At 40.9% G+C, this 22,898-nt stretch overlaps 2 protein-coding genes across 4 annotated transcripts in view; both read right to left on the bottom strand.

Annotated features, from left to right (window-relative positions):
• Positions 1-17,293, bottom strand: part of Adam12 (ADAM metallopeptidase domain 12) — a 405,947-nt gene extending 388,654 nt beyond the window's left edge. Inside the window, exons 1-2 of the mRNA XM_033761360.1 lie at positions 17,265-17,293; positions 12,735-12,877 (exon numbers count right to left, since the gene is read on the bottom strand). Coding sequence (XP_033617251.1) covers positions 12,735-12,867 — 133 coding nt within the window. The 5' untranslated portion in view covers positions 12,868-12,877; positions 17,265-17,293. The remainder of the gene's footprint in view (positions 1-12,734; positions 12,878-17,264) is intronic.
• Positions 17,294-18,674: 1,381 nt separating this feature from the next.
• The window catches only part of CUNH10orf90 (chromosome unknown C10orf90 homolog), an 80,915-nt gene continuing 76,691 nt past the window's right edge, over positions 18,675-22,898 (bottom strand). For all 3 annotated transcript variants that reach the window (XM_010620908.2, XM_010620863.2, XM_010620948.2), the window contains 2 exons: positions 20,477-20,576; positions 18,675-20,390 (listed from right to left, as the gene is read on the bottom strand). In XM_010620908.2, the coding sequence (XP_010619210.1) occupies positions 20,352-20,390; positions 20,477-20,576 (139 nt within the window). In that variant the 3' untranslated portion in view covers positions 18,675-20,351. The remainder of the gene's footprint in view (positions 20,391-20,476; positions 20,577-22,898) is intronic.

The raw sequence follows: 22,898 nt of genomic DNA, 5'->3' as shown, positions 1-22,898 counted from the left end.
AAGATAGCCTCTTTAATAAATGGTGTTGGAAAAACTGGATATCAACCTGTCACAGATTAAAATTAGACCCTTATCTTTCGCCATGCACTAAATTAAAATCCAAATGGATTAAAGATCTAAATATTAAAACAGAAACATTAAACTTGCTGGAAAGTAAGTTAGGCAGAACTCTGGAAGACATTGGTATAGGAAAAGACTTTATGAACAAATCCTCAGTAGCACGGGAACTAGCAGAAAGAATCAACAACTGGGATCTCATCTTACTAAAAAGCTTCTGTACTTCAAAAGAAACCATTAGCAGAACTAAGAGACAATCTACAATGTGGGAAAAAATTTTTACCAGCTGTACCTCAGACAAAGGACTATTATCAAGGATATATAAAGAACTCAAAACAATCAGTCCCCCCAAATATAAAGACCCGATCCAAAAATGGGCATCCGAAATGAACAGACATTTCTCATACAAAGAAGTGAAAGCAGCAAGAAAATATATGAAAAAATGTTCCACATCACTGGTCATTCGAGAGATGCAGATGAAAACAACACTGAGATTCCACCTCACCCCACAAAGAATGGCTGCTATCAAGAAATCACACAATAACAAATGTTGGCGGGGTTGTGGGGAGAAAGGAACCCTCCTCCATTGTTGGTGGGAGTGCAGACTAGTGCAACCACTATGGAAATCAATATGGAGATACCTCAAAGAGCTTGGACTGGAGGTTCCATTTGACCCAGCCATCCCTCTGCTGGGTATCTTTCCAAGAGATCTAAAAGAATCATATCACAGAGAAGTATGTGCACCCATGTTTATAGCGGCACAGTTTGTAATAGCTAAATCTTGGAAACAGCCTATTTGCCCATCCGTTGGAAACTGGATAAAGAAGTTGTGGTTTTTCTATAAAATGGAATATTACTCAGCCATAAAGAACGAGAAAATAGATTCATTCATAGGAAAAAGGATACATATTGAAGATATACTCCTAAGTGAAATAAATAAGTCCCACATGTGTAAATACCAAATAGTTTCCCTGGTGTGAATATTCTGCAACAATGCATAAGGTTCTAATAAGATTACTGACATTTAGAAATGGGAAGAAAGGAGCTAAAGGTGTAGGGAAAGTGTGATGGGTAGGGGAAGAACAAAAAGGGAAAAGAAAAAAATGTGAGAGAATTAAAAGATGAAAATAAAGTGTTTGTAGATTGGGAGGGGAGGAGGGGGTGAAGGGAGGGCAGAGGTAAGGGGAAAAAATGAGAATCAAGACTTGCCATGTAGAGGTACATGATCCCAACAATGAATGTAACTGTACTGTATCCCTAAAATGTACCAATAAACTCAATAAAATTAAAAAAAAGAAAAGATTAGTGGATTTTGGTGATGTACTTTCAGGGTTTTCCCACTGTGCATAAAAGCATCATTTTATGCCAGTTTAGGGTTCATATTATTTAGCTTTTTCAGCAGCAGGTTTTGTAATGTCAGCCTACTATAAGTATGTTGCCACGACTTTGTGTGTCATTCTACAGATGTAAACAGTTTCCTTCCTGTGAAACTTCTGTTTCCAGTTTTTTACTGATAAAATTAGTATTTCCATAAGTGTCCTTGGACATACATCTTCAGTCACTGTTTTGATAAATTCCTTTACTGGCAGTTGTGGGTTGAAGTGCATCCTGTCCAAAAGGCTCCTAACACAAACTGCCAAGGACCTGACATAGGTTCCAAGTCCCTTTGCCCTCAGATGACAGCAGCACTGCCTTTTCAGTAGCTAAGGGAATAGTTTGGCTCAAAGCCCCTCAGGGAAGGCTCATGTCTTCGTAGGCTTGGTGTGTGTGCGGGGTGTACCTCAAGGCCTTCAGCTGCAAGAAGCTCAGACCATCCTTGGGAGAGCGTAAGAGTGACCTTCTGTGGGTCTGCTTTTCCCTGCTCTATCCTCCTGTGTGTGGTGCACATCACATCTTCTCTGACAGGCTGAGTTACAACTCCTCCTTCAGCTTCCCTGAGTTCTGATCTCTTGTGATATGAACTCTGCCTGGCATCCCAAGGCCTGGCTGCAGAGCTTCTCTCCATGGTGAGTAGTGGAGGAGTTACAGGGCTGGGTGTAGGACAGGTTCCCTAAAACAAGGCACAAACTTGACCAATCATCCAAATCACATGTGTTCACTGAGCTTTTTTTTGATAAAGGGTTTCTTTGTCTCTTAAAAACTAAAACAAAAACAGGAAGGGAGGGAAATTCGATGGGATTAAATATTTCATTATTTGTAATTGCATTGTCTCCAACACTAGTGATTCTTAGCATTTTTTTTTTTTGTATGTTTGTCGTTCAAACATACTTTCAGTAGTTTGTTCATGTCCTTTGACTGTTTCCATCCATGGGAGTATTTTCCTTTACTGACCTTTTACAAAGGATCTTACCCTTTAACATATACAAGGGATGATCAAAACATAAGGTGAATATGTAAAAAAAAAATGTATTACAGTAAAAGACAAATTACCATGAATCCTCCTCAAAATCCTTCCCTTCCCTTTAAGGCAAGTATCCTACCATTCTTGCCAGTTTTGGAAGCAGTTCTAGAAGTTCTCTTTTTGAGTGTATAAGGTGTGATCAAAACTACAGTGAAAACCACTGGCAGCTATCATCCAATGGAAAGACAAGATTCTGAAAACATGGTCGTCATTCACCTTATTCACCAAATCTGGCACCGTGTGACTTTTGGTTCTTCTGCAAACCCAAAATGATCAGGAAAAGTAAATATTTTCAATCAATTCAGGAAATTAAGGCAGCCACAAAAGTGCAACAAAAGATACAAAAGAGGACTTCCAGAACTGTCTTAGCAAGTGACAATAAGGATGGGGTAAGCATGTAATGAGGGAGAATATTTTGAGGTGAATTATTACAAATGTGCCTTTTATTATAATACTTTTAAAAAATCTAATCATTCACTAATTTTTCTATCAAACTTCATAGTTGAAGTATTTCTCCCACTTTTCCATTTGCCTTTTTAATTTTGTTTCCGATATCCTTTGGCATTCAGCAATGTTCAGTCCATTCAGGCTGCTAAACAAAATAGCTTAGACTAGGAATTTATGAAAAGAATTAATTTCTTGTATTAGTCACTTTCCCATTGATGGGAAAACATACCTGACACTTGCAACTTAAAGGAGGAGAGGTTTATTTTTGCTCATGGTTTCAGTCCATGGTCAGCCTAGGCTGAATGGCATAGTTAAAAGGAATGGGAGGGGTACCTCACCACATGACAGCCAGGAAGCAGAAAGAGAAAGGAGAAGCCAGGGACAAGAATACATCCTTCCAACTCACACCCCTAGTGCCCTACCTTTTCTGAGCAGGCCCAACCTCCAAATCTAAGACTTTTGTGGGCCATTTTAGATCTAACCATGACATTATAGCCCCATTCCCAAAAGGGGGATCTTGAAAGATTCATATACTGCTCATTATGCAAAAATCATTTAGTCCATCTCTAAGAGTTGGCAAAGTCCTAACAGTTTCGGCATTGCTAAAAAAGTCCAAGTCCCAAATCTTTTCTGAGACTCAAGGTAAATTCTTACTTGTGAACACCCATAAAAAAGTCAAAAAGAAAGTTAAATACTTCCAATATATCATGGCATATGGTAAATATTCTGTTGAAAGAGAAACAGATTTAACGCCGGACAGAAATTTACAAGATTAGCTAACAAGATGTGTTCACACAGTCAAATACAGAAGAGTGCAAGAGGTCTGTGTGCTAGAGATCCAAAGAATCCAGCTGAAGCCTGGAGCCCATGGCAATATGCTGTGCAAGCCCAAACCAACTGAGGAGTCTGCACCCGAAAGCCCGAGGGCCAGCACCAAAGGCCAGAGAGTCTGAGCCTGCAGACTGAAAAGCCAGTGCTGGAAGCTGAAGAATCTGTGCCGAGAATCAGGAGAAGATGCTCAAAGTGAAGGTGAAGACCAGAGCTCCTCCCAAAAGAACAGCAGCCATCTTTGGTGAAGGCAAAGATGGAAGCTCAGCTGAAGAGAAAAGCTGAAGCTTCTCCGAAGGAAAACAGTTGAAATGAAAATCAGCAGCAATGAAGCTCTTCGAAGGGAAATCAACATGAAATCATTTCCTTCTGTTCTCCTTCTATACCTTCTCTCCCAGGTAAACATGCTGATTTAAATCAGCTGAGCATTCCCACTCAAGTTAGCAATTACTCAATTAACTACCACAACTCCTGCTCCAAAAAGGACTAGGGAAATAGAAATTGAACCAAAGCAAGACAGAAACCCAGCAGAGCAAACATTAAGTCAGGTAGCTCCGTGTCCAGCTCCTCCTGGGGCAGGTTGTTGTGAAATGTGAGTTCCAAATGTCTTGGGTGGGTGGCCCCTTTCCTTGGAAATTGCCAGTTACAGCCTGTATCGACCTCTCTTGGGGTAGCTCCAATTATTACCTACAGCTTTCTTTAGCAGACATTCCAAGTCCCTGGCATTTCCAATTTCATGGGATTTCCCCTTGCACTTTTGGTTTCACTCTCCCAGCTTCAGACACTGCCCTCTCAGATGCATGCTGCCCTCCCTGACTTCATAACTCTTGCATTCTGCAAAGCCAGCACTCTATAAGTGATGCCAAGGTCTGCTGCCAGCTCAAGCAATAACAACCCTTTGGACCATGGCTGTTGAGGCCTCTGAATGCCTGGATGGCTGAACACTATGAAATTTTCTAAGTAGTCTTTCTTGAGCTGAAAGCTCTTAAAGCTTTACAGTTTTGTACCCTGGAGCCTTTGAGGAGTGTGATCTTGCTGATTCCTGAGATGCCTTCAAGCTAGTTTTTCTTATTATCTGAATGCAAAGTACTTGTCTTCTTTTTAATGCTAATCTTCTTTTAGCAACTATGTTCTCCATGGCCCCAACTTTGAAGGCACTTCCTGTCCAATGAAGCCGCAAACTTTTTACATTGTTCATTACTCCTGATTTTTACTGTAGATCTGGCTAAATACAGTCAGCAGTACTCATGCCACTGCCTGAATGTTGGGCTTCTTTGAAATTTCCTCTGCCAGATTAATTAGTCCATTGTCCTTGATCTCAGTCTCCCTCAAAATATCAAGACATGAGAAATGTGAAGACAAACTTTTTCCCAGGATGTAACACATTGCCAGTAGACCAACTGCCAAAGAGTCATAACTGTTCCCAAATGAAACCTCTGAGCCTGGCCTTTATTATCTATATTCTTATCAGTATTCTGGTCTTCTGAGCTCTACTCAAAATCTTCCATCAAGCTCAGCTTATAGTACTCTGAGACTTCTTTAGCAGGCATCTCCAAATCTTTCCAAACTTCTCCCACAAACTGGTTCCAAAGGTTTCTAAAACAGTCACAGCAGCAACCCCATTTTTCTCTGTTATGGTTTAGATCTAGATGTCCTCCTAAAGCTTCATAACATCATAGATGGGGCTTTGGGGAGGTGATTGGATCACGTGGGTGTTATATTCATCAGTGTGGATTAGTCCACTGATGAGTATGTAGATAAATCTGATGTTGGGAGGAGGTGGGTCACTGTAGAAGGGTCCTGGAAGGGTATATCTCCCTCCCTCCTCCCTTGATATCTCTCTTCTTCCCACTGGCATGCCATGAGATGTTTCTCTACCATGCCACCCTGCCCTAGAGCCAGAAGATTATGGCCTGAAACCTCTGCAAACTATGAGCCAAAATAAACCTCTCCTTGCTTAAACTGTGGGTGTCTCAGTGCTGAGAAAATAACTAAGGCATTTTGGTACCATTTTTCTCTATTAGTCGCTTTTCCTTTGCTGGGACAAAATACTCAAACTTTAAAAAGGAGAGGTTTATTTTGGTTTCTGGATTCAGGCCATTGTCAGCTGGCTCCAAGGCAGAAATGGCATAGTAGAAAGCTGTGGAAGATGAAAACTGTTTACCTCATGGCAGTCAGGAAGCAGAGAGAAGGGAGAAGCTGGGAATAAGAATATACTCTTCTAAGTCATGTCCCCAGTGAACCACCTATTCTGATGGGGATCCTCATCCAAACATGAGATTTTTAGGAGACATTTTAGATCTCAACCATAATAGTCCTGGAGGCTGAAAGTCCCAGATTAAGGCATCAGCAGATTTGGTGTCTGGTGAGGGCTGCTGTCTACTTCATAGAAGGCAGGCTGTGCTGTGTCCTCACACAAGTAAAAGAGATGAATATTTCCCTACAGCCTCTTCCATGAGCTCACCAATCCCACTCATGAGAGCTCTGTCTCATGGTTTAATTGTCTCAAGTCCTTAGTACTATGACATCGGCTATGAAAACCTCAACCAAAATATTTTTGTGGGGATGCATTCAGATATAGCAAGCAGTTTCTCATTTTTTACTTCTGTATAATTAAATCTTAGTTGACTCATTTGTTCAGTCTTTCCTTCCTTTTAATTTCTTATATATAGCTCAACATTTGTAGAATTGTTTCTTTCATTACTTTCATTAGAATGGTTTTACCTGCCATATGCTTATAAATTATCAATGTATTTTCTTCTAGGCTATTTGACAGTGCTGGGGATTGAACACAGCACCTTACATATGCTCTTGACTTTAATGTTTTGCACTGCCAACCCTCTTAAATGTACTTAGTCATGTACCTAGCACAGGGTACCAAGTAAACAATCACTAAATGTTTGCCATTGACTTGACTTAAAGGTAATAAAAACTCTTTATGGTCTAATGACTTTTGAAAATTATTCACAAGGCTAAAAATGAGAATTCAAGGAACATCCCAAATGGTACTCTAGTTCCTTTTGGAGGATCTGACTAATTAATTCAAACTCTATGAGGGAGCTGCTCCTGCTAGGATGATACCTTCAGTTGTTTGGGAAAAAGTTTTTCCAGAGTCCAGGAATTCCATGATAGGACCAAGTGAAGCTTGAAAATATCTTCCTTCTTCTTCTTTTGAGGTTTGAACTATGGTGTGTACCTTCCAAGGCTGACAATTTCTAAAATTCCCACAGTTGGTAATTCAGGGTTTGTCTTTGAAGAGCAAAGTCAGAGCCTTGCTTTAAAGTGAAAGTTGTGAGGACAGCTCTTAATAATGAAGCAACTGTCACTGCAGATCTCTTATTTGCGACTTTAAGTATGTACACTAGAGACAAAAAGAACATCATTTGTGGTGGGCCCCACTCATTGTGGTGCCTGGACTTGAGAATTCATTTTAAAAAGTACCTACAAATAAAATACACCCCCCCAAGCATTCCTAAAAGCACATGCAAAACACAGTATCTCTATGCATTTACAACTTTAAGAAACAATCTTTGGTTTGAAATCTTGCTTTTTGGATAGAATTACTGATTCTGGGTTGACTCCATGACTGTATGAACTTTCTTGATCATTATAAATCAACTTTCGTAGAAGACTTTCTTCACTGATATCAAGAAAGAGGAAGCTTGAGATTCTAAGTAAAGTGTCTGGAGAAAACCAGTGGGTACATTGTACAGATTATGTTTTTAATAATGCATTTTAGATGAAGTTAAAATTTTACAGGTTATTAATAATATATGTTTTTAAGAAAAATGCCTGTATTCCATAGCAGAAAGTCATAAACTTTGAATTTTTGTATCTCAATGCACTTGTGACCTATAGTTGATAAAATCTTGCCTTAAAAGTTCCTTCATTGATGTAGCTTAGACAGCTTGAGAGTCGGAGTTCCTTTCTAATTTCTGGCCTTGCTTGTTGCTGCCAGTGTCTCTTACCTCCTCACTCCCTGAGCACACCCTTCACAGCCCTGAAGATAGACAATGCAGAAAAGTCTGCATGAAGAATGGTCCGAGGCTTATGAATGGCACTTATTTACATGTACATACCAGTCTTTCTCATCTCTCAGCATAATGATTCAAACATAGCAGCAGTTTCTGTTTGGAATTAGAGAAGTATCTGTCTGTCCTACTGCCTTTGTCTTTGGGGCGAGAACCTGAGCAATGCTGTCTTTTCCAGGCGGAGTGAGATATAAAAGAATTGTGACACACAACTGGTAATATAACAGGAAAGCTAAGACCTGACAGCTGACGTCTTCAAACTGAAAGAACATCTTGAAGTCCATGGGCACCAGTTTCTGGAGAGAAGCAGGACACAGTGGCCACCCTTGGGTGTTTTGGTCTAGGTGAGAGACACAGTCTTTGCAAATGCAAAGGTAGAACACAATCAACAATCACAACAATCACAATCAACAATCACAATCACCAATAGCCCTAGGCCTGGGATTTTAATGGCTATAGATTTGGGTAGCAGAGGCCAGAGAATGGGTAAATTGCCAGCCTAGGCTGGACAGCTTAAACAACAAAATATATTTCTCATAAAGTGCCAACCAAGATCAAGGTGCCAACAACATAGGTTTCATCTGAGGGTCTCTTCTGTGGCTTGCAGGCTTCTGTCATCTCTCTGCGTACTCATGTGGCCCCTTGTTTGTGCATTTTCAAAGAAAGTGACCTTCTGGTGTCTCTTTTTATAAAGATGCTAATCCTAGTCGATCAAAGCCTCACACTTATGACTTCACTTAAATTTAATTACTTTCTTGAAGGACCATCTCCAAATACAGCCACACTGGGTACTGGGGCTTCAATGTGTGAATATTACCACTCAATCAGTCCGTAGCAATCCATTAATATCTAAGGACCTGGGAGGCAGACCTGAAGCTCTCTCCTATGAATCTTTCCCCAGGAAATCCACCCTGTACTAGAGCTGGGTGCCATCTTGCGAAGGAGAAAGTGAAGGCAGGATTTGAAAGACCTAATATAAACCTTGGAAGGCTGTCACACTTTAAATAAACAGAACCTTTAAAGTGGACATTTTGATTCTCAATAGACAAGATGTTAACTCACTGTCTCCACAGTTAGTGGCAGTGGAGAAGCTCCGAAAATGGGGAAATCAGGGGTGGGACATGAAGTGGCTACAATTTATCTGCATGAGGGTGCTATGACCAAACAAGAAACAAGTAAATCCCAGGCACATGGTGAGCATTTCTCTCAAATTTTTCTGTTATTGTTAAAAACATTTGGAATGCATCCTGGGTCAGAGAGTCTTCTGTTCAGACTCTCTCCTTCCTCAGGAGTGCCTGACCACCCACCAGTCAGAAGCCACTTTAGTGGTGTACAGCCAGCAGGAGGAGGCAGACTCTTGCTCAAGTGCTAATTGAGAATTAGAGTTGAAACACCCAAATCTGAAACAAATACTTTAACAAAAAACACATTCAGCCATCGAAATCAATGAATCTTAGAAATAACAACATCCATACACTCCAGTTTAATCCATGAAGAGAAAATTATCGATTATAAAGTGTCAAGCTCAGTCTTATAAATGAAATGTCACAGGCTACCACAAGAAGAAAGAGGAAAGCAGGAAGGAAGGAGAAAGAAAGAAAACAATTGAGTAATTTCATCTTTTACTTGAACAAATATTTTAGCTAAGAGAGCAAGACCTGGTATTATAATGATGTCAGCATATAACAATTAAATCTGGCCTAACTCACATGAACAAAGCACAAACTCTGTGTGCACACACAGCAGCTTTTAATGGTCAGCACATACTGGGCCATATGGACCAATTAAGTGGCTGTCACTGTTAAGCCCTTTGGTGTCAGTGCAATAACAGTCAAGTGGGAACCACATGGACATAATACAAAAGTGTGCATTTATTAAAGTGCGCATTTATAAATTGGCAGCACTGAAAAGATTTGTGATTTCCCCCTTATGTACATCACTGGGCAGGTACATCAGGCAGCACGTTTGACTTTGACAACAGGATATTTGCCGTCGTATGGAGTTAACACAGTGCCAGCAGTAATGTCTTTTCCCTGATGTCAGTCACAGCTGTCACACCACTTTATGCATGCCAGGAAAGTAAAGATGTTGAAACAGAGAGAGAGTGCTTTGAAGGTCACCAAAACGACACCTTTTTCTGTATCATTCACTCTTGGTGCTGTTTAATAAATGATTTAAAGAAACTAACTTTCTCCTCTGTGTTGTCATCTTTCTCTTCCCTTTTAAGGTTTGACATGAATAATGCAACATGATTTTATGATGCTCAAGTCAAGGAAAGGCTCTTCCTCCCAATCCTAGTTCCTGAAGTGCTAAGATCTGAGAGAAGGACTACTGCTTAAAGTCACTTTTCCTGTAGCACCCTGGCAAGTCAGGCAGCATCTAGAATGTGACCTTGAACATTCTTAGAGAAGCAAGGCAAAAAATGGAGGGATTTTACCATCCCCCTTCTGACCCCTATGCACAGCCCAGATAACTACCTCAGAAGGTCTCCTGGGATCTCAGCGTCAGATCTGTGCCTGAGGCAACTGACAGGACTTGGGGAAAAAAAAAAAAGCCTGGCTCTTGGGGAGACTTGCCAAAGCTGCTGCTGCCCCATTCCATATGGCTACAACATGCTTTAGTGAAGGACCCTGCACTCCCAGACAAGCAGCACAGGTTTGGAGAAAAGGGGTCCTGATGGAATCTCAAGCAGCTTTTGAACAACCTGTTCACCAGTCTGAACTGGGAAATATTTTCACAGTATGGGGACAGAGAGGGCTGGAGTGATTTTCAGAGCAATTCATTCCCGGAGCATCAGCCAATGATAGCCAATTCTAAAAGGTTTATACAGAGCTAGGCATTAGTGGGCAATTACCAAGTATTGATGAGAGTACCAATCTATGAATCCTACCATGTGGAACCATCTGCTGATGGGTTCATTTTAATCATTTAACCGATCATTTGCTTTGCTTTTAATGAACATGCAAACTTACTCACACAAACCCCACAACAGATCATTTTTCTATCACATTCTTATTTTCTAACAGTCAGATGGCCTGCCCTGGGCAGCCACATCCTACTCCTCTTCCTCTCCTCTTGTCAGCTGGCATCTAACGCCACTCATATCAGACTACTGTCATTTGATGAATTCAGAGATGACTCAAGTGCCTGCAGTTTGGTTTTTTTTTTTTTTAACCAGTAAGTGTTGAAATGAGAGAACTCTGTGAGACATAGAATTTTCCACCACTCTCCCATGATTGGTTGTTTTACAAATAGTTCTCTCAAAAAGCCTTGTTCCCACTGAGCAAGCATTTGCTGACTCACCCAGGGAGCACACAACTTCCATGAAGTTGAGTTAGCAATGGACGTTAGCAGAAAAACCAAGGCCATTGTTTTCCCAGTATTCCTTTACCAGCTGGTAGAAAGGACAAGTCACCAAAACAGAAATTTCTTCCTCAACATGAAGTCAGAGAGACCATCATGAGACAGCCTGGTGCTGCTGCCCTCTGGTAACACGTCCCCAGTTATCATAGATGTTGTTTGATCCTGACTCACGAACGTCAGCTACGAGTCTTTAACCCCTGCTACCTGATGAATCATTAAGAACTTGTTCTGTACCAGAAACAGAACACACAGATGTGAAGAGGTCAATTCCAGAATGGAACTGACTTACTAAAGTTCCAATGGTGAATTCTACTTAGAATTTTTAGTTTTTCCTAAAGTCTGATTTTAATTTTTTGTGTTTTTTTTTGTTTCTTTGACACAGGGTCTCACTATGTAGTTGAGACTGACCTGGAACTCACTATGTAGCCCAGGCTGGTCTCAAACTCACAGCGACCCTCCTGCCTCAGCCTCCTGAGTGCTGGGATTATAGGCGTGTGCCACCACACCCAGCTCTGATTTTAATTTTTAAAAAACATGGGCAATGGAGGCCAATTCCTGGAGCAATATAAGTGTTGACTATGCGATTCATCATGGCTTTTACTGCCATATTTATTATAACATAATAACATTATTATATTTCTATTACAACTTTATTACAACAGAGAAGAGATGCTAGATATCTAACCTTCATTTGCCTGGATTCAAAATGATTTCAGCAACAATAGGAAAGAAAAATCAGTTCAACAAAAAACTAGACTTTATTTTCCAGCCTTGACCTGAGCTGGCTGTCCACTCTCCACCTCAGGCATGTTGGTTAAAAACTGTCCTCAGAAATATTATTAATGCATCTAATCTCAGATGGACTTTTCTTTTTCTTTAGATTTTAGGACTTGAACACTGGTTTGTAATGATGGCAAGTTTTTTGAGAATTTTTTTTTTAAAGTTGGTTCCATCCAGCATTTTCTTTTTGAAATGTTAGCTGACATAATTAATCTTTTAAAAAGTATAACAGAACAGTCTAGAAGTGTTAGCACCCTAAATTTAGATGATATCCAAAGATATTGAAGAAAAACAAGTAAAAAAGTTCTCAAGACTTTTATCTAAAAAAGATTTCCCTTAAATACTATCTATTTGATTTAAAATATTTATTTTAGAAGGCACTTAGAATGTAAATAGATATTCAGTATAGCATCTTGGAAGAGGCCTATTGATTTCAAAAAATTCTGGAACTGGCCTTTAAGCGAGCTTGCCATATTACTGCAATGGTCCCTAAGGGTCAGAGGAACACGAGTGAGATCAAAATAAGTTTATGAAGCATCCTGCATGTATGAGTGACTTCAGCTGCAGCTGTGCCCATGATTCAATGACCTTTTGGATCATTTCGCTGCCAAGCTAAGAGGTTCGGGGAACAAACAACATACAGTCCCTGTGCTCCTTCTCCCACCTGTGCTTAGGATGGAAAACACAGTGCTAAGGTCTGCTTTGGACCAGGTATCCTTCCGTATTCTCCACCTACACTGACTGTTTCCACAGCAACTCCTTGAAGGAGGCACACAACTGTCACCACCTAGCAGATGAGGAAACTGAAGTAAAGTTAAATGACTTACTGCGTCGATCTTTGACTGTATTCTCCTTTACTTCCAAATTCACCATTTTTGGCTGCTCTGTGAAAATGGATTCAGGCCCTTTGAAGGGTCTCCCTTCGCCTTCTGGCAAAGCTTTACCAGTAGAGGGCGCCATTGGAGAGATGCTGCAGGAGGGAAAAAAAAGGTAGCTTTCTAGAACCCGTGTTTTCTCAGTAGACTCCAGAGCCAGGCTTCTGAAGTGTATGGACTTCATGGCCTTCCTGAGCTGGTACTGAAGCACAGGGCCTCAGGAGACAGCTCTCTGTGTATCCCAGAGCCAGGTAACTGACAAGTTCCAGAAGATATATTTTCAACAAGTTCCATCAGCATGGTAGAGCAGAAAGTTCTCCGCCATCTGTGGGGCTACAACCGTTCCCTCACACCAGGATTGGAGGGGACCCTCTTCCTAGGGCTAGGTTCCTGCCTGTCTTCTTTAGGGCTGTTTTTACTTCTCACTGACTTAATTCCTTGCTATATCTGTCCTCTGTGTGGTTAATATGTATGTGTATTAAATTTTCTCATTCAAATTACTGTGTGGTTTCTCTCTCCTGGCTGGGCCATATAGATAACCATGCCTAGGGCCACAGACCAGCAATAGCAGCCATGATCTGAATCCAGGCAGTTAGGCTCCCAAGTCACCACACCTAATGGCATTGTCAGACCACCTCTTGTGAACAGAAGGGCAATGGGGAAGTGAAAGTGAAGCTTCTAATTCTCCTGAAGGGCAGAGCAGAGTGGGCACAGTGTGTCAGGAGAGAACACAGAGGCAGTGGTTTCTAAGTAGGTTGCCAGCAGACATGGGAAGCATAGGCAGTTCAGACAGAGGGCACAGCATATGCCGTGGTGGAGGAGAGAAGGGAAAGAACAACTTCAGAAAAGAGACAGAGGTGTCACCAGGACATCTACAGCATCCTCAAAGCTTTCTCATTCCTAGGGATACATCAAATGAGATTTGCAGTCTTCAAGATCCCTGCTTCTCTTGCACAAGCTCCCTGCGGCACCAGAAGCACCAGGAAGGGCTCTGTGATGGCCAGAGGTGGTGGAGAAGAGCAACACCAAGGCCGTGGTGGCATTAATCTCCCCTGCTCTGCGCAGATCAGATTATGTCAATCACTGCATTTATTTCAATTTTTTGTTGTACAAACTAGTTCTCAACTCCCCAGATTCATGTTTATAATTAATGGATACAGTAAATATTTGGGAAAACAATTGGCAGAGCTGGAGCCATGAGGCCATTTGACAGCACAGCTTCTTTAGGAAGAAGGATTGGGATGCAGGAAACACTGACATCCCCTACACATTGATTCAGCTAATTCTGCCTGCAAAACTCCCACTGAAATAGAGGCTCTTTGGCTCAGCAAAGACAGAGCCGTATGCAGGGTAGTGTGAGGGGTAGCCGAGGACTACTCTGACTGTTCTGGGTCACAGAGAAACAGTCTGCTTGCTCCATAGTCTGCAGCGTGTGATCTTCTAATTCCCAGGGTGAGCTTCTGGTATTAGAGGAAGCACATTTTAAAACACAGTATCCGATGAGCCACATTATGGAGTTTGCAGAACTGGCATGTTGGGACTGTTTTTTTAAAAATGATGGATTTGGGCCCAGGAAGTTTGATGAAAAAATATTCCACAGAGATCTAAGCACACTTGAGTATATTAAGATTTTCTGCTTGGGTGGTAATGGCAGGGAGGAAAAATCAAGGAAGCAGGAAGTAAAACTCAGAAGTCAAAAAATGAAGAGGACTAAGTCTAGTGGGTTACATGGAATTCTCCACCAGATTTTTTTTATAATTTGAGTCATTGTTTTCTTTATTTATTGTCATATTTTCCAAGCTTTGGTGCCCATTCTTGGCAAACATCATGGAGGTTTAACACATGTATTTAAGTTTAGAGGCCCAGATTCCTCTTTAACCTTGTGCTCTGGCGTCTATTAAAGAGGTAAAATGATGAGAAGATAAAAATCAGAGAAACATGAAAAAACCCAATTGACAACTTCTGCTTTCATGAATTCAAGGAGATATTTTGGAGTAAAGCTCATCACTGTGCAACCTCCACAGCCTCAGATGCTTACAAGAAAAACAAATAGCCCCATATATCCATCAGTGTGCTTTAAAAATGAACTAGCTAAGGAGGTGTACTTTGTTATAATTACTGGAAACTTTTTTAAAAATTAAGGAACAGTTAGTATTTCAGTGATTAAAATTCAGACGTTAAAAACTTCAAGTGGGAACATTACTTTCTGAAGCAGGTCTTTAGACACTTGCCTTTATTACACAAACCTATCTCAGTAACATTCAGGCCATTAACAAACATTTAATGTTTGGTAACCAAAGAGTAGTTGTATTGTGTACTCTAGACTGTTTGATTTTATTCTTCGCTACAGGAGCTTTCCGCTTTGTGATAAGCCAGGTCCAGGTACACATTTTGGGCAGCAGCTTCTGCTATATTAACTCCTTCCCCCCGCCCTGATCCATAACAAGCCTTTATTATGGGGAGGATCTTCTGGGCTGTCTCTGAACAAAGCAGAGAAAGCAACAGGGCAGAACAGGATCTTCTTTAACAGGACTGGGGTGGGGCTTATAGGAGCTGGGGTGGGATTGAGAGATGTAGCGGCTAGAGATTGGGGGAGCTTGTGACATCACTAGGAGGGGCTGTGTCATCACTAGTTAGGGCCATCTAAAGGGGAGGGAAATCTAACACTGCAGGCTTTTGTTTCATGGTTGTTGGGTGAAGGTCTCTCCTTCAAGAGTTACTTCAAGCTGACAAAGGGGGTGAAGGCTGGGGCTAAACCTGAATCTGGTGGGGGCAGTGGTAGGTGGGGGCTTCTTCCCTCTATCTCAGTAGCCACGACAAGTTCCATGACTGTCTGGTTGGTAAACGCCCTCATGCGTTCCTGCAAGAAATTTTTGAAAACAGAGAAACAGACAGGGCCCTATCATGATTAAAAGACATATACAAGCCAGTGGGCCCAACAAGGGAAGTGGCCAAGGCATAACTGGAGGGAGCCAGGAATAGCTTTGGTCTGTTCCCCAAGTATTCCATCATCTCTTGCACTCTTCAATACACTACTGTCATTCTTTAACCTTTGCTTCAACAATCCCTGAATGATTAACAAAATAACAGCATTCTTCACCTAGCACCTGGCATGTTCCCCCTTGGACTGCTGTCAGCATGTCAGGGTCCTTCTATTTTGCAACAGGACAGCTGCTAGAGAATTTATTTGACCTTGCACTGTATTTAAGGACTGGCTTATTTTATCCATGTCTTCTGAAATCTCTATGGACAGGGTCTGATAGAAATGTGTGGATGTAGAAATGTGCGCTATCCCATTACCATCCTAGTGAGGACCCCTGCTCCTACTAAGAAGGGGACTAGAAGGGGAGCTACCCTTTTTCTGATTGTGTTCTGGGTGAGAACTTGTTTAGACATCTGGGCTTCTGTTTTCGGGGTTTTTTGTTTTGTTTTGTTTTTTTGAGACAGGGTTTCACTATGTAGTGGAGACTGACCTGGAACTCACTATGTAGCCCAGGCTGCTCTCAAACACACAGTGATCCTCCTGCCTCAGCTTCCCAAGGGCTGGGATTAAACATGAATCTGGGCTTCTGTATAAATGGTCATGGGAGGCTAAGGAAGGATATGTAACAGAAAATATCAGACTGATTGAGGCATCAGAATGCCTCTAGGTTACATATGAAGTGCAGGCCATTGGACAGGCAGATCAGATATCCTTCTGAGATAAAGAGGGAGCAAGCAAAGCAAGTGATGTCATTTTGCCCCAGGCATGTCAGGTTAGTAGTTTGTGTAGGGAATGGGAGACCCGTAGCAAAGGGTCCCAGAACTGCGGATAAACAGCCAGTATTTGAGACAGACAGGTTAAAATCTAGGGGGACAGGAATTAGAGTGAACAAGCAGGGGTAAATAGACGTACACATCCAACAGTCTGAGATATTGACAGGGAGAGAGTGGAGGGTGGTATTAAATAGGTGTAGTAGCCTTTTTTGAAAATGGGTTATCTTGTTTACAACTTGGAGATCTATCCCTTTATAGGGAGGTGGAGTGGTAGGCCTCAAAAGTCTATTGTTAGTGCCTGTTCATTTATTGCCTCTTTTGGTTATTCTTTTCTTCTGGGTGTTTAAGACCAAGTTAAAGTGAGACCCGTGTTAATCAATATGAACATCTTGCTATCTGTCAAGGTCAGTTAAGTCTCTTTAGGCATTATTTTGGAACCATACATATAGCCTCTCAGCTACTGTCAGTGTCAGCCATTAGGGTGAGTCATGGGCCTTGCTTGACCAAGTTGCTTTCAGTGAAAGCATGGGGAGATTTTTCTCTTGGTCACCCTCTTTTGGCACATGGTACATTTGTCTTCTGATGTCCAGCAATCTTCCTGTTCAAGAGGTTGGGTGACTTACCAAAGATGCAAGGTGTTGTAGAAAAGGTTCCTTCATACCTTTGATCTTTGATGACCTTGGAGGGCCAGGGACAAAATATTGGTGATCTTCTTAGTCCAGTTACCTTTCAGTGTTGGTCTCTGCCCTTTGGTGGTTGAACATCCAGAAGAGAAGATCAGTGACATCAGTAGTAGAGTAGGAGCAGTGAGTTTAACTATCATAACTTTATCTGGATAGCAAGCACCCTGGAATCTAAAATATACTTAGAGGACTGTTATTTTTATCAATCATAATTGTTCTAGTAGTTGATTTCCTGTAGAATATTAACAGAAAAAACTTTGAATCAGGAGCCACACATAACAACAACAATAATAATATTTTAGCATGACAATCACGATGATGTTATTTTTCAACAAATTTAGATATGTATCTTAGTATAAAATAGCCATTGTTAAACATATTTATTCCTCTCTAAAAACACATACAAACTAAAAACTGTAAACTCTTATTTAAGTTATTACCTTTTGATAGGATGCCATCTAAGGAAAGTGTATGGTACTACAAATGTACCTGTAATCATGAGTAGGTGGAGCAGAAGAGAAGGGCAAATACCTGGATCAAAAGATTATTGTCATAAACAATATGATGGAAGACCTGTATAGTCAGAAAACATGAATATATTTTGTACACCAGAAAAGTAATAATAATCATAATCATAATTATATGAAACCTTATGTCCTATAGTATAGCCTGGTATCAAAAGGATCTTTTTAAATAATTCCTTGTTTGTTTCACAGAAAATATTATATTTTGAAGATGACCATTATAAACATCACAATAACATATTTAGAACTTAACCCCTTAACAACAACAAATGTAAACATTTTATAACAACATATTTAGTGATATTTATTGGGGTATAGTTCCCATAAGACTATGAAAATTATTGGGGCTCCTATTAGTGAACAAAGACCAGAATAAATTTTTCTGAGCAGCTGCTTTTTATCCACCAACAGGAGCCTATCCAAACCTAAAAGTTTATATTTAATTATCTTGACAATTTTTTATTTAACCTGTAAAACCAGGTTGTAGAAATTAACAATTTATTTGTATCTTTGATATCATTTTGATCCAAAAATATGACTGGAGAAACACTTTCAAACAATTGGACAGACACAGACAAACATATAAGACAATTTATGAAACTAGAGTGCACTCAAATATATTTGGCCAATTGAATTATAACATTTCTTAATTAAGACTAGTCAAAACTTGCAGATCAATTAACAGAGATCTCTTGCAATTAGAAGCAGGAGTAAAAGCACTTTATAACAGTAGCATAATCTTGTGTTATAGTTATTGTCAGAAGTCTTTAAGCAGAAAGTAGAGAGAAGATCAAATTAATCCTATAATTACAATTTAAGAATTTGCAATGTAAAAGAAATGTTTCAAATACATCAATTAAACATCTGGAAACCAAACACCAATGAAACATTATTTTAAGTTGAAGATGAAAGGTATATTTGTCAATTAGCCAGAATTTATCATTTTTTTTAAAGATTTTCCTGCCTGGCAGGACATCGCAGCTGATTTTACTATGGAGCAAGCAGTCTGTAGCTGACACTGGGCTGTAACCTCGCATTTGGTCTTTGAGCTCCAATCTTAAGCATTATATTTTCTTTGAATTGTTTTAAAACCTTCTATTTTATTTTCCAATATTTATATAGAAAGCAATAGGTACCGATGGAATTTCTTGGTCATGCAGCCTGCCAAACAAGTTGTTGATATGTAAATAGGCAGGGCCAGGAGAAGATTTTTTTTTTTTTTAATTTTGCAGTCTTGCTTTCCGCTCTCTTCCAAGGAAGCTGGGGAAGGAAGAGCAAGCAGAGAAGTGACTGTTAACTCACACTCACGTTTGGGAGGGGCTGGAGAAGCAGGGAGAAAGTCCATGTGTAGTGGAGAGGTTCAAGATGGCAGAAGTGAAGAAGTGCTCAAGGAGATGGAAGAGTTGTCTGGGTATTAGGGTGGGGGAAGTGTGCGTGGTGAGTGATCAGCTGGGTTCGAAGGTGGGAGTTGGGAGGGGTGGAGGAAGGAATTTGAGCAAGAAGTACTTGAGTGGGTGATCAGGTTTGACAGAAGGAGGGGCGAGAAAGAAGGCTTGTAGGTAGGGGAATTTTGACCATTTGCCATTGTGTTGACAAAAATTGCACAAATTGCACAGTGTGTTAAAATTGAAAGTGCCATGTTTGGGCCATTGAGATTTATTATCTAATTTGTACTGAGGTCAAACTTGGCTGCAAAAAATCGTTTTGGCTTAAAGTCAGGTCCCAACAGTCTAAGGGAAAGACGATGTGCCAGGAGGCAGCCAAGAGGCATTGAGGGAGGAGCTTTGGATTGTTGGGCACCCATGTTAGGGCAGGGGAGGAGGAGTTAGCTCCCTTGGAGGAGGGCAAAAGAGAGGAACATCTTTGCTTTTGATAATCCCTGAGCCAGTCCCTGGAAGCGGGGAATAGGAGGAGTCAGGCTGATGGGGAATCCCCCAGAGGCACAGTCCTTGGCCCAGTAGTCTGAGAGGGTCTCTCTAACCAAATGCTTGGATTTCCAAGAAATCCCCAGAGGGAGAAAATGAGAACAAAATGCAGGACCTGAGTAGAGTCACCCTGAAATCAGTGACTGGTGTGGATATGAGTTGTCAGCAATGGCAAAGGTAAAAAGCCCTGAGGAGGTCCTGGCTCAGCAGATGTGGTCTGGAGGAGGCAGCCGAAAGACCAATCGACCCCATCCCATGGGGGATAGTCACTCAATCCTCCCAGACCTCGGCACCAGATGTGTCAGGCAAAAAAGAGCTGGAGACCAGGACCAGACCAGAACCATAACAAGCCTTTATTATGGGGAGGATCTGCTAGGCTGTCTCCAAACAAAGGAGAGAAAGCCTGCTATATTAACTCTTGAGTCATCTGGTTTCAGTTTATTAAAGTCAGTGTTGGGCTTGGTTAATACTTTGGGAGTCCACCAAATTATTGACCTATTTCCTTGAGGACTACTCTTTCTGTTTGTTTGGGTCAGTCATTCACAAAGTGGCGTTTTCCTTTATGAAAAAAAATCAAAGCAAAATAAGTATTTTCATGTCATGAAGATAATGGTACATTTAATGGCTTATGCAGTGTTTGAAGTCTTCCCAGGTCCTGGTAGTCAGCAGGGCAGCCTGGGGTCAGACTGCATTTCTTTGAAGAAGCTGGTCCAGTAATTGCTGGAGAAGCAGGGAAAGAAAGATGTCAAATTCATGTTCACATCTGTGAGCCACACACATCACACCTGCTGGCGTCCAACCATTACCTTTTTGAAGACTTCAGCACGGAGTCTGTTACTCTGTAAGATCACCCTTTTCTTTTGTTCTTCCTTTTTCTTTTTAACTTCCGGCAAGTTATTATAGATTCTGAAACAGATGCAGAGAATGTTTTGAATGGTAGCAGGCTGTGTGTGCCAGCAGTGGAGCACATCCTATCGTGTCAGCAGGTGCCCACATTTCAGAGGAAGAGCACTGCATGTGGGCTCTTTCCACATCATCAGACATTGACATGAAGGGCTTCCCTGATGTCCCCAGAACACAGCTGTGAGGCAGGGAATGGCACCAGGTCCATGTGCTTCCAGTGCCAATGCAACAGGCAAGCTGGAGAGGAAAGGTGTTTACTCAGAAGTCATTTTTCTTGTCCCTCTCTTCTCAATCATAATTCCTTACTTGTGAACTGAGAGATTCTGAACTGCTTTGCCTCTCTGAATATAAACTTGCCACCAAATTCCTTTATCTTGACACATAATTTTTGCCTTTTTGTGACTTAGAAAAGAAGTAGCAGGAATTATAATGCAGATACAAAATGCACAGAAATGTGTGTGTTTCCTCTCAACCTACTGCAGTTTTAATTAAGCCCTTTCCAGATTTACACCAGGCATAAATATTATGTCCTTGTTCTGATGTAAAATTAGGGAGCTTCCAACTGATAAGCAGGGCCCAAGACCCTTCTTCTGGACACTTCTTTCCTCTCTCCTAACAGAAACTGTTTATATACTGGTGCTAACCAATATTCCTGCCAGAATGCACTAATTTCTGCAGGAGATCTTGCAGCGTGGGCCTTTGTGTTGCTATACACATGGCACTCAGCTAAAAACATCTTATTTTCACTTTTTCTCATGTTTGAAAGCCAGATGAAATCTGTTTAAGATGTTCCACCATTAAAATCATATGTACACCAGTATAACAGTGAAAATATCAGCAGGTAACATCTTCATTATCATACAGTAGGCTAATCTTGACATGAACTAACTCATATAATCCTCACAGTAGTTGGAAGAGGAACACAGAATTCCATTGTTAAATAAATGAGTAACCCAAGTCTCAGCAAGATCAGGTACTAGAATGAAGTCCCTTAGCTGACTAATGGTGGGATGGCATTTGAACCTCAGTTTGCCTGATTCTTACACACTGTCACCCAGCTATATAGCATCAACTCATGAGGTCCAGAAAATGCCTGTACTGGATAGTATCTGGCACACTGTGAGCGTCAACATGGATTTCATGAATTCATGCATAGATGCATTCAGGAGGAAAGGGTTTGGAGAGAAGACTATAAAGGAATCAGTAGTAAAGCCAATGTGTCCCAAAGCTCCACAATGGAAAGTCTTTCAAATTCATAGACTTTTCTTCCTGAAACTGGCCATCCGAATCAACTGGGGAGTTTCAAATAAGAACTCCTAGGTCCCACTTCTGTCACTCCCAATTTGGTAATATCTTAAAAGAGATTCCCCAATCAATCGTGGTACATTCATATAATGGATCACTCTGTAGATGTCAAAACTGGTTAGGAAAATAATCTGTGCCTTCTGACACAGAAAAAGCAGCTAACAGACAGAAAAAAAAAAGTCAGCAAAGAAACAGCAAGTAAGCTATAGAAAAATAACATGCAGTATGCTACCACTTAGCATTAAAAAGCAATCAAATAACTGTACATTTGTATATGTACAAATAGAAGTCTATTTTAAAACAGAAATATAACTGGGCATCATAGCAGATAGGTCTGGGGCTAAGAAAAGGGTTGGAAAGGGAGAGCAGAATAGCTGGATGTCAGGGAATTTTAGCTTTGCCTCCATCTTTTTTTTAAAAAAATGAAAATGTAATTTAATAAAATAAAGGACAAATTTGAGTCATTTGAAGGGAAATGGTTGCAGCCTGAGACTATAACGTTAAGTCAGACACACAAATTTAAATATCACATACTTTCTCTTCTATGAGAAATCCAAAGTACAAATATAAGAGCAAAATAAAAGACAGACAGACATTAGGAAAATGGGAGATAGATCTTGTGTAAATGGGAAGGGAACCAAGAGATGGAGGGAGGAGGAGGAGCGGGGAGGGGAAGGGAAAGTAGAAATAATTAAGATGTGTCACATACATGTACCAACTCTTCACAATGAATGTAATCATTATGTATTACGTGCATGTCTGAATAAAAATGTAATTTAGCAAAATAAAAAAGAATGCAAAGAAGAAAAGCTCCAGGGTGCTTCTGTTGGGTGAGCCAGGGTCAGAGGCCTGCCAGGGCACATTCCACAGAACAGCAGGATCCACCTGCTGGGGCCATCGGAAGAGGCAGCCAGGGAAAGCCAAAGACTCCAGTGCAGTATCACCTGCCTCACTGGCCTTCTTTGAGCCTCTGTTCCCTCTTCATGAAAACAATAGGGAACAGTCCCTCTCCTAATGCTG

This window comes from Fukomys damarensis, unplaced genomic scaffold (genome assembly GCF_012274545.1).
Source record: "Fukomys damarensis isolate Sample0158 unplaced genomic scaffold, DMR_v1.0_HiC HiC_scaffold_8, whole genome shotgun sequence".
NCBI lineage: Eukaryota > Metazoa > Chordata > Mammalia > Rodentia > Bathyergidae > Fukomys > Fukomys damarensis.
Note: the sequence above shows the minus strand (reverse complement) of the source record. Positions and strands in the feature narration are given on the sequence as shown.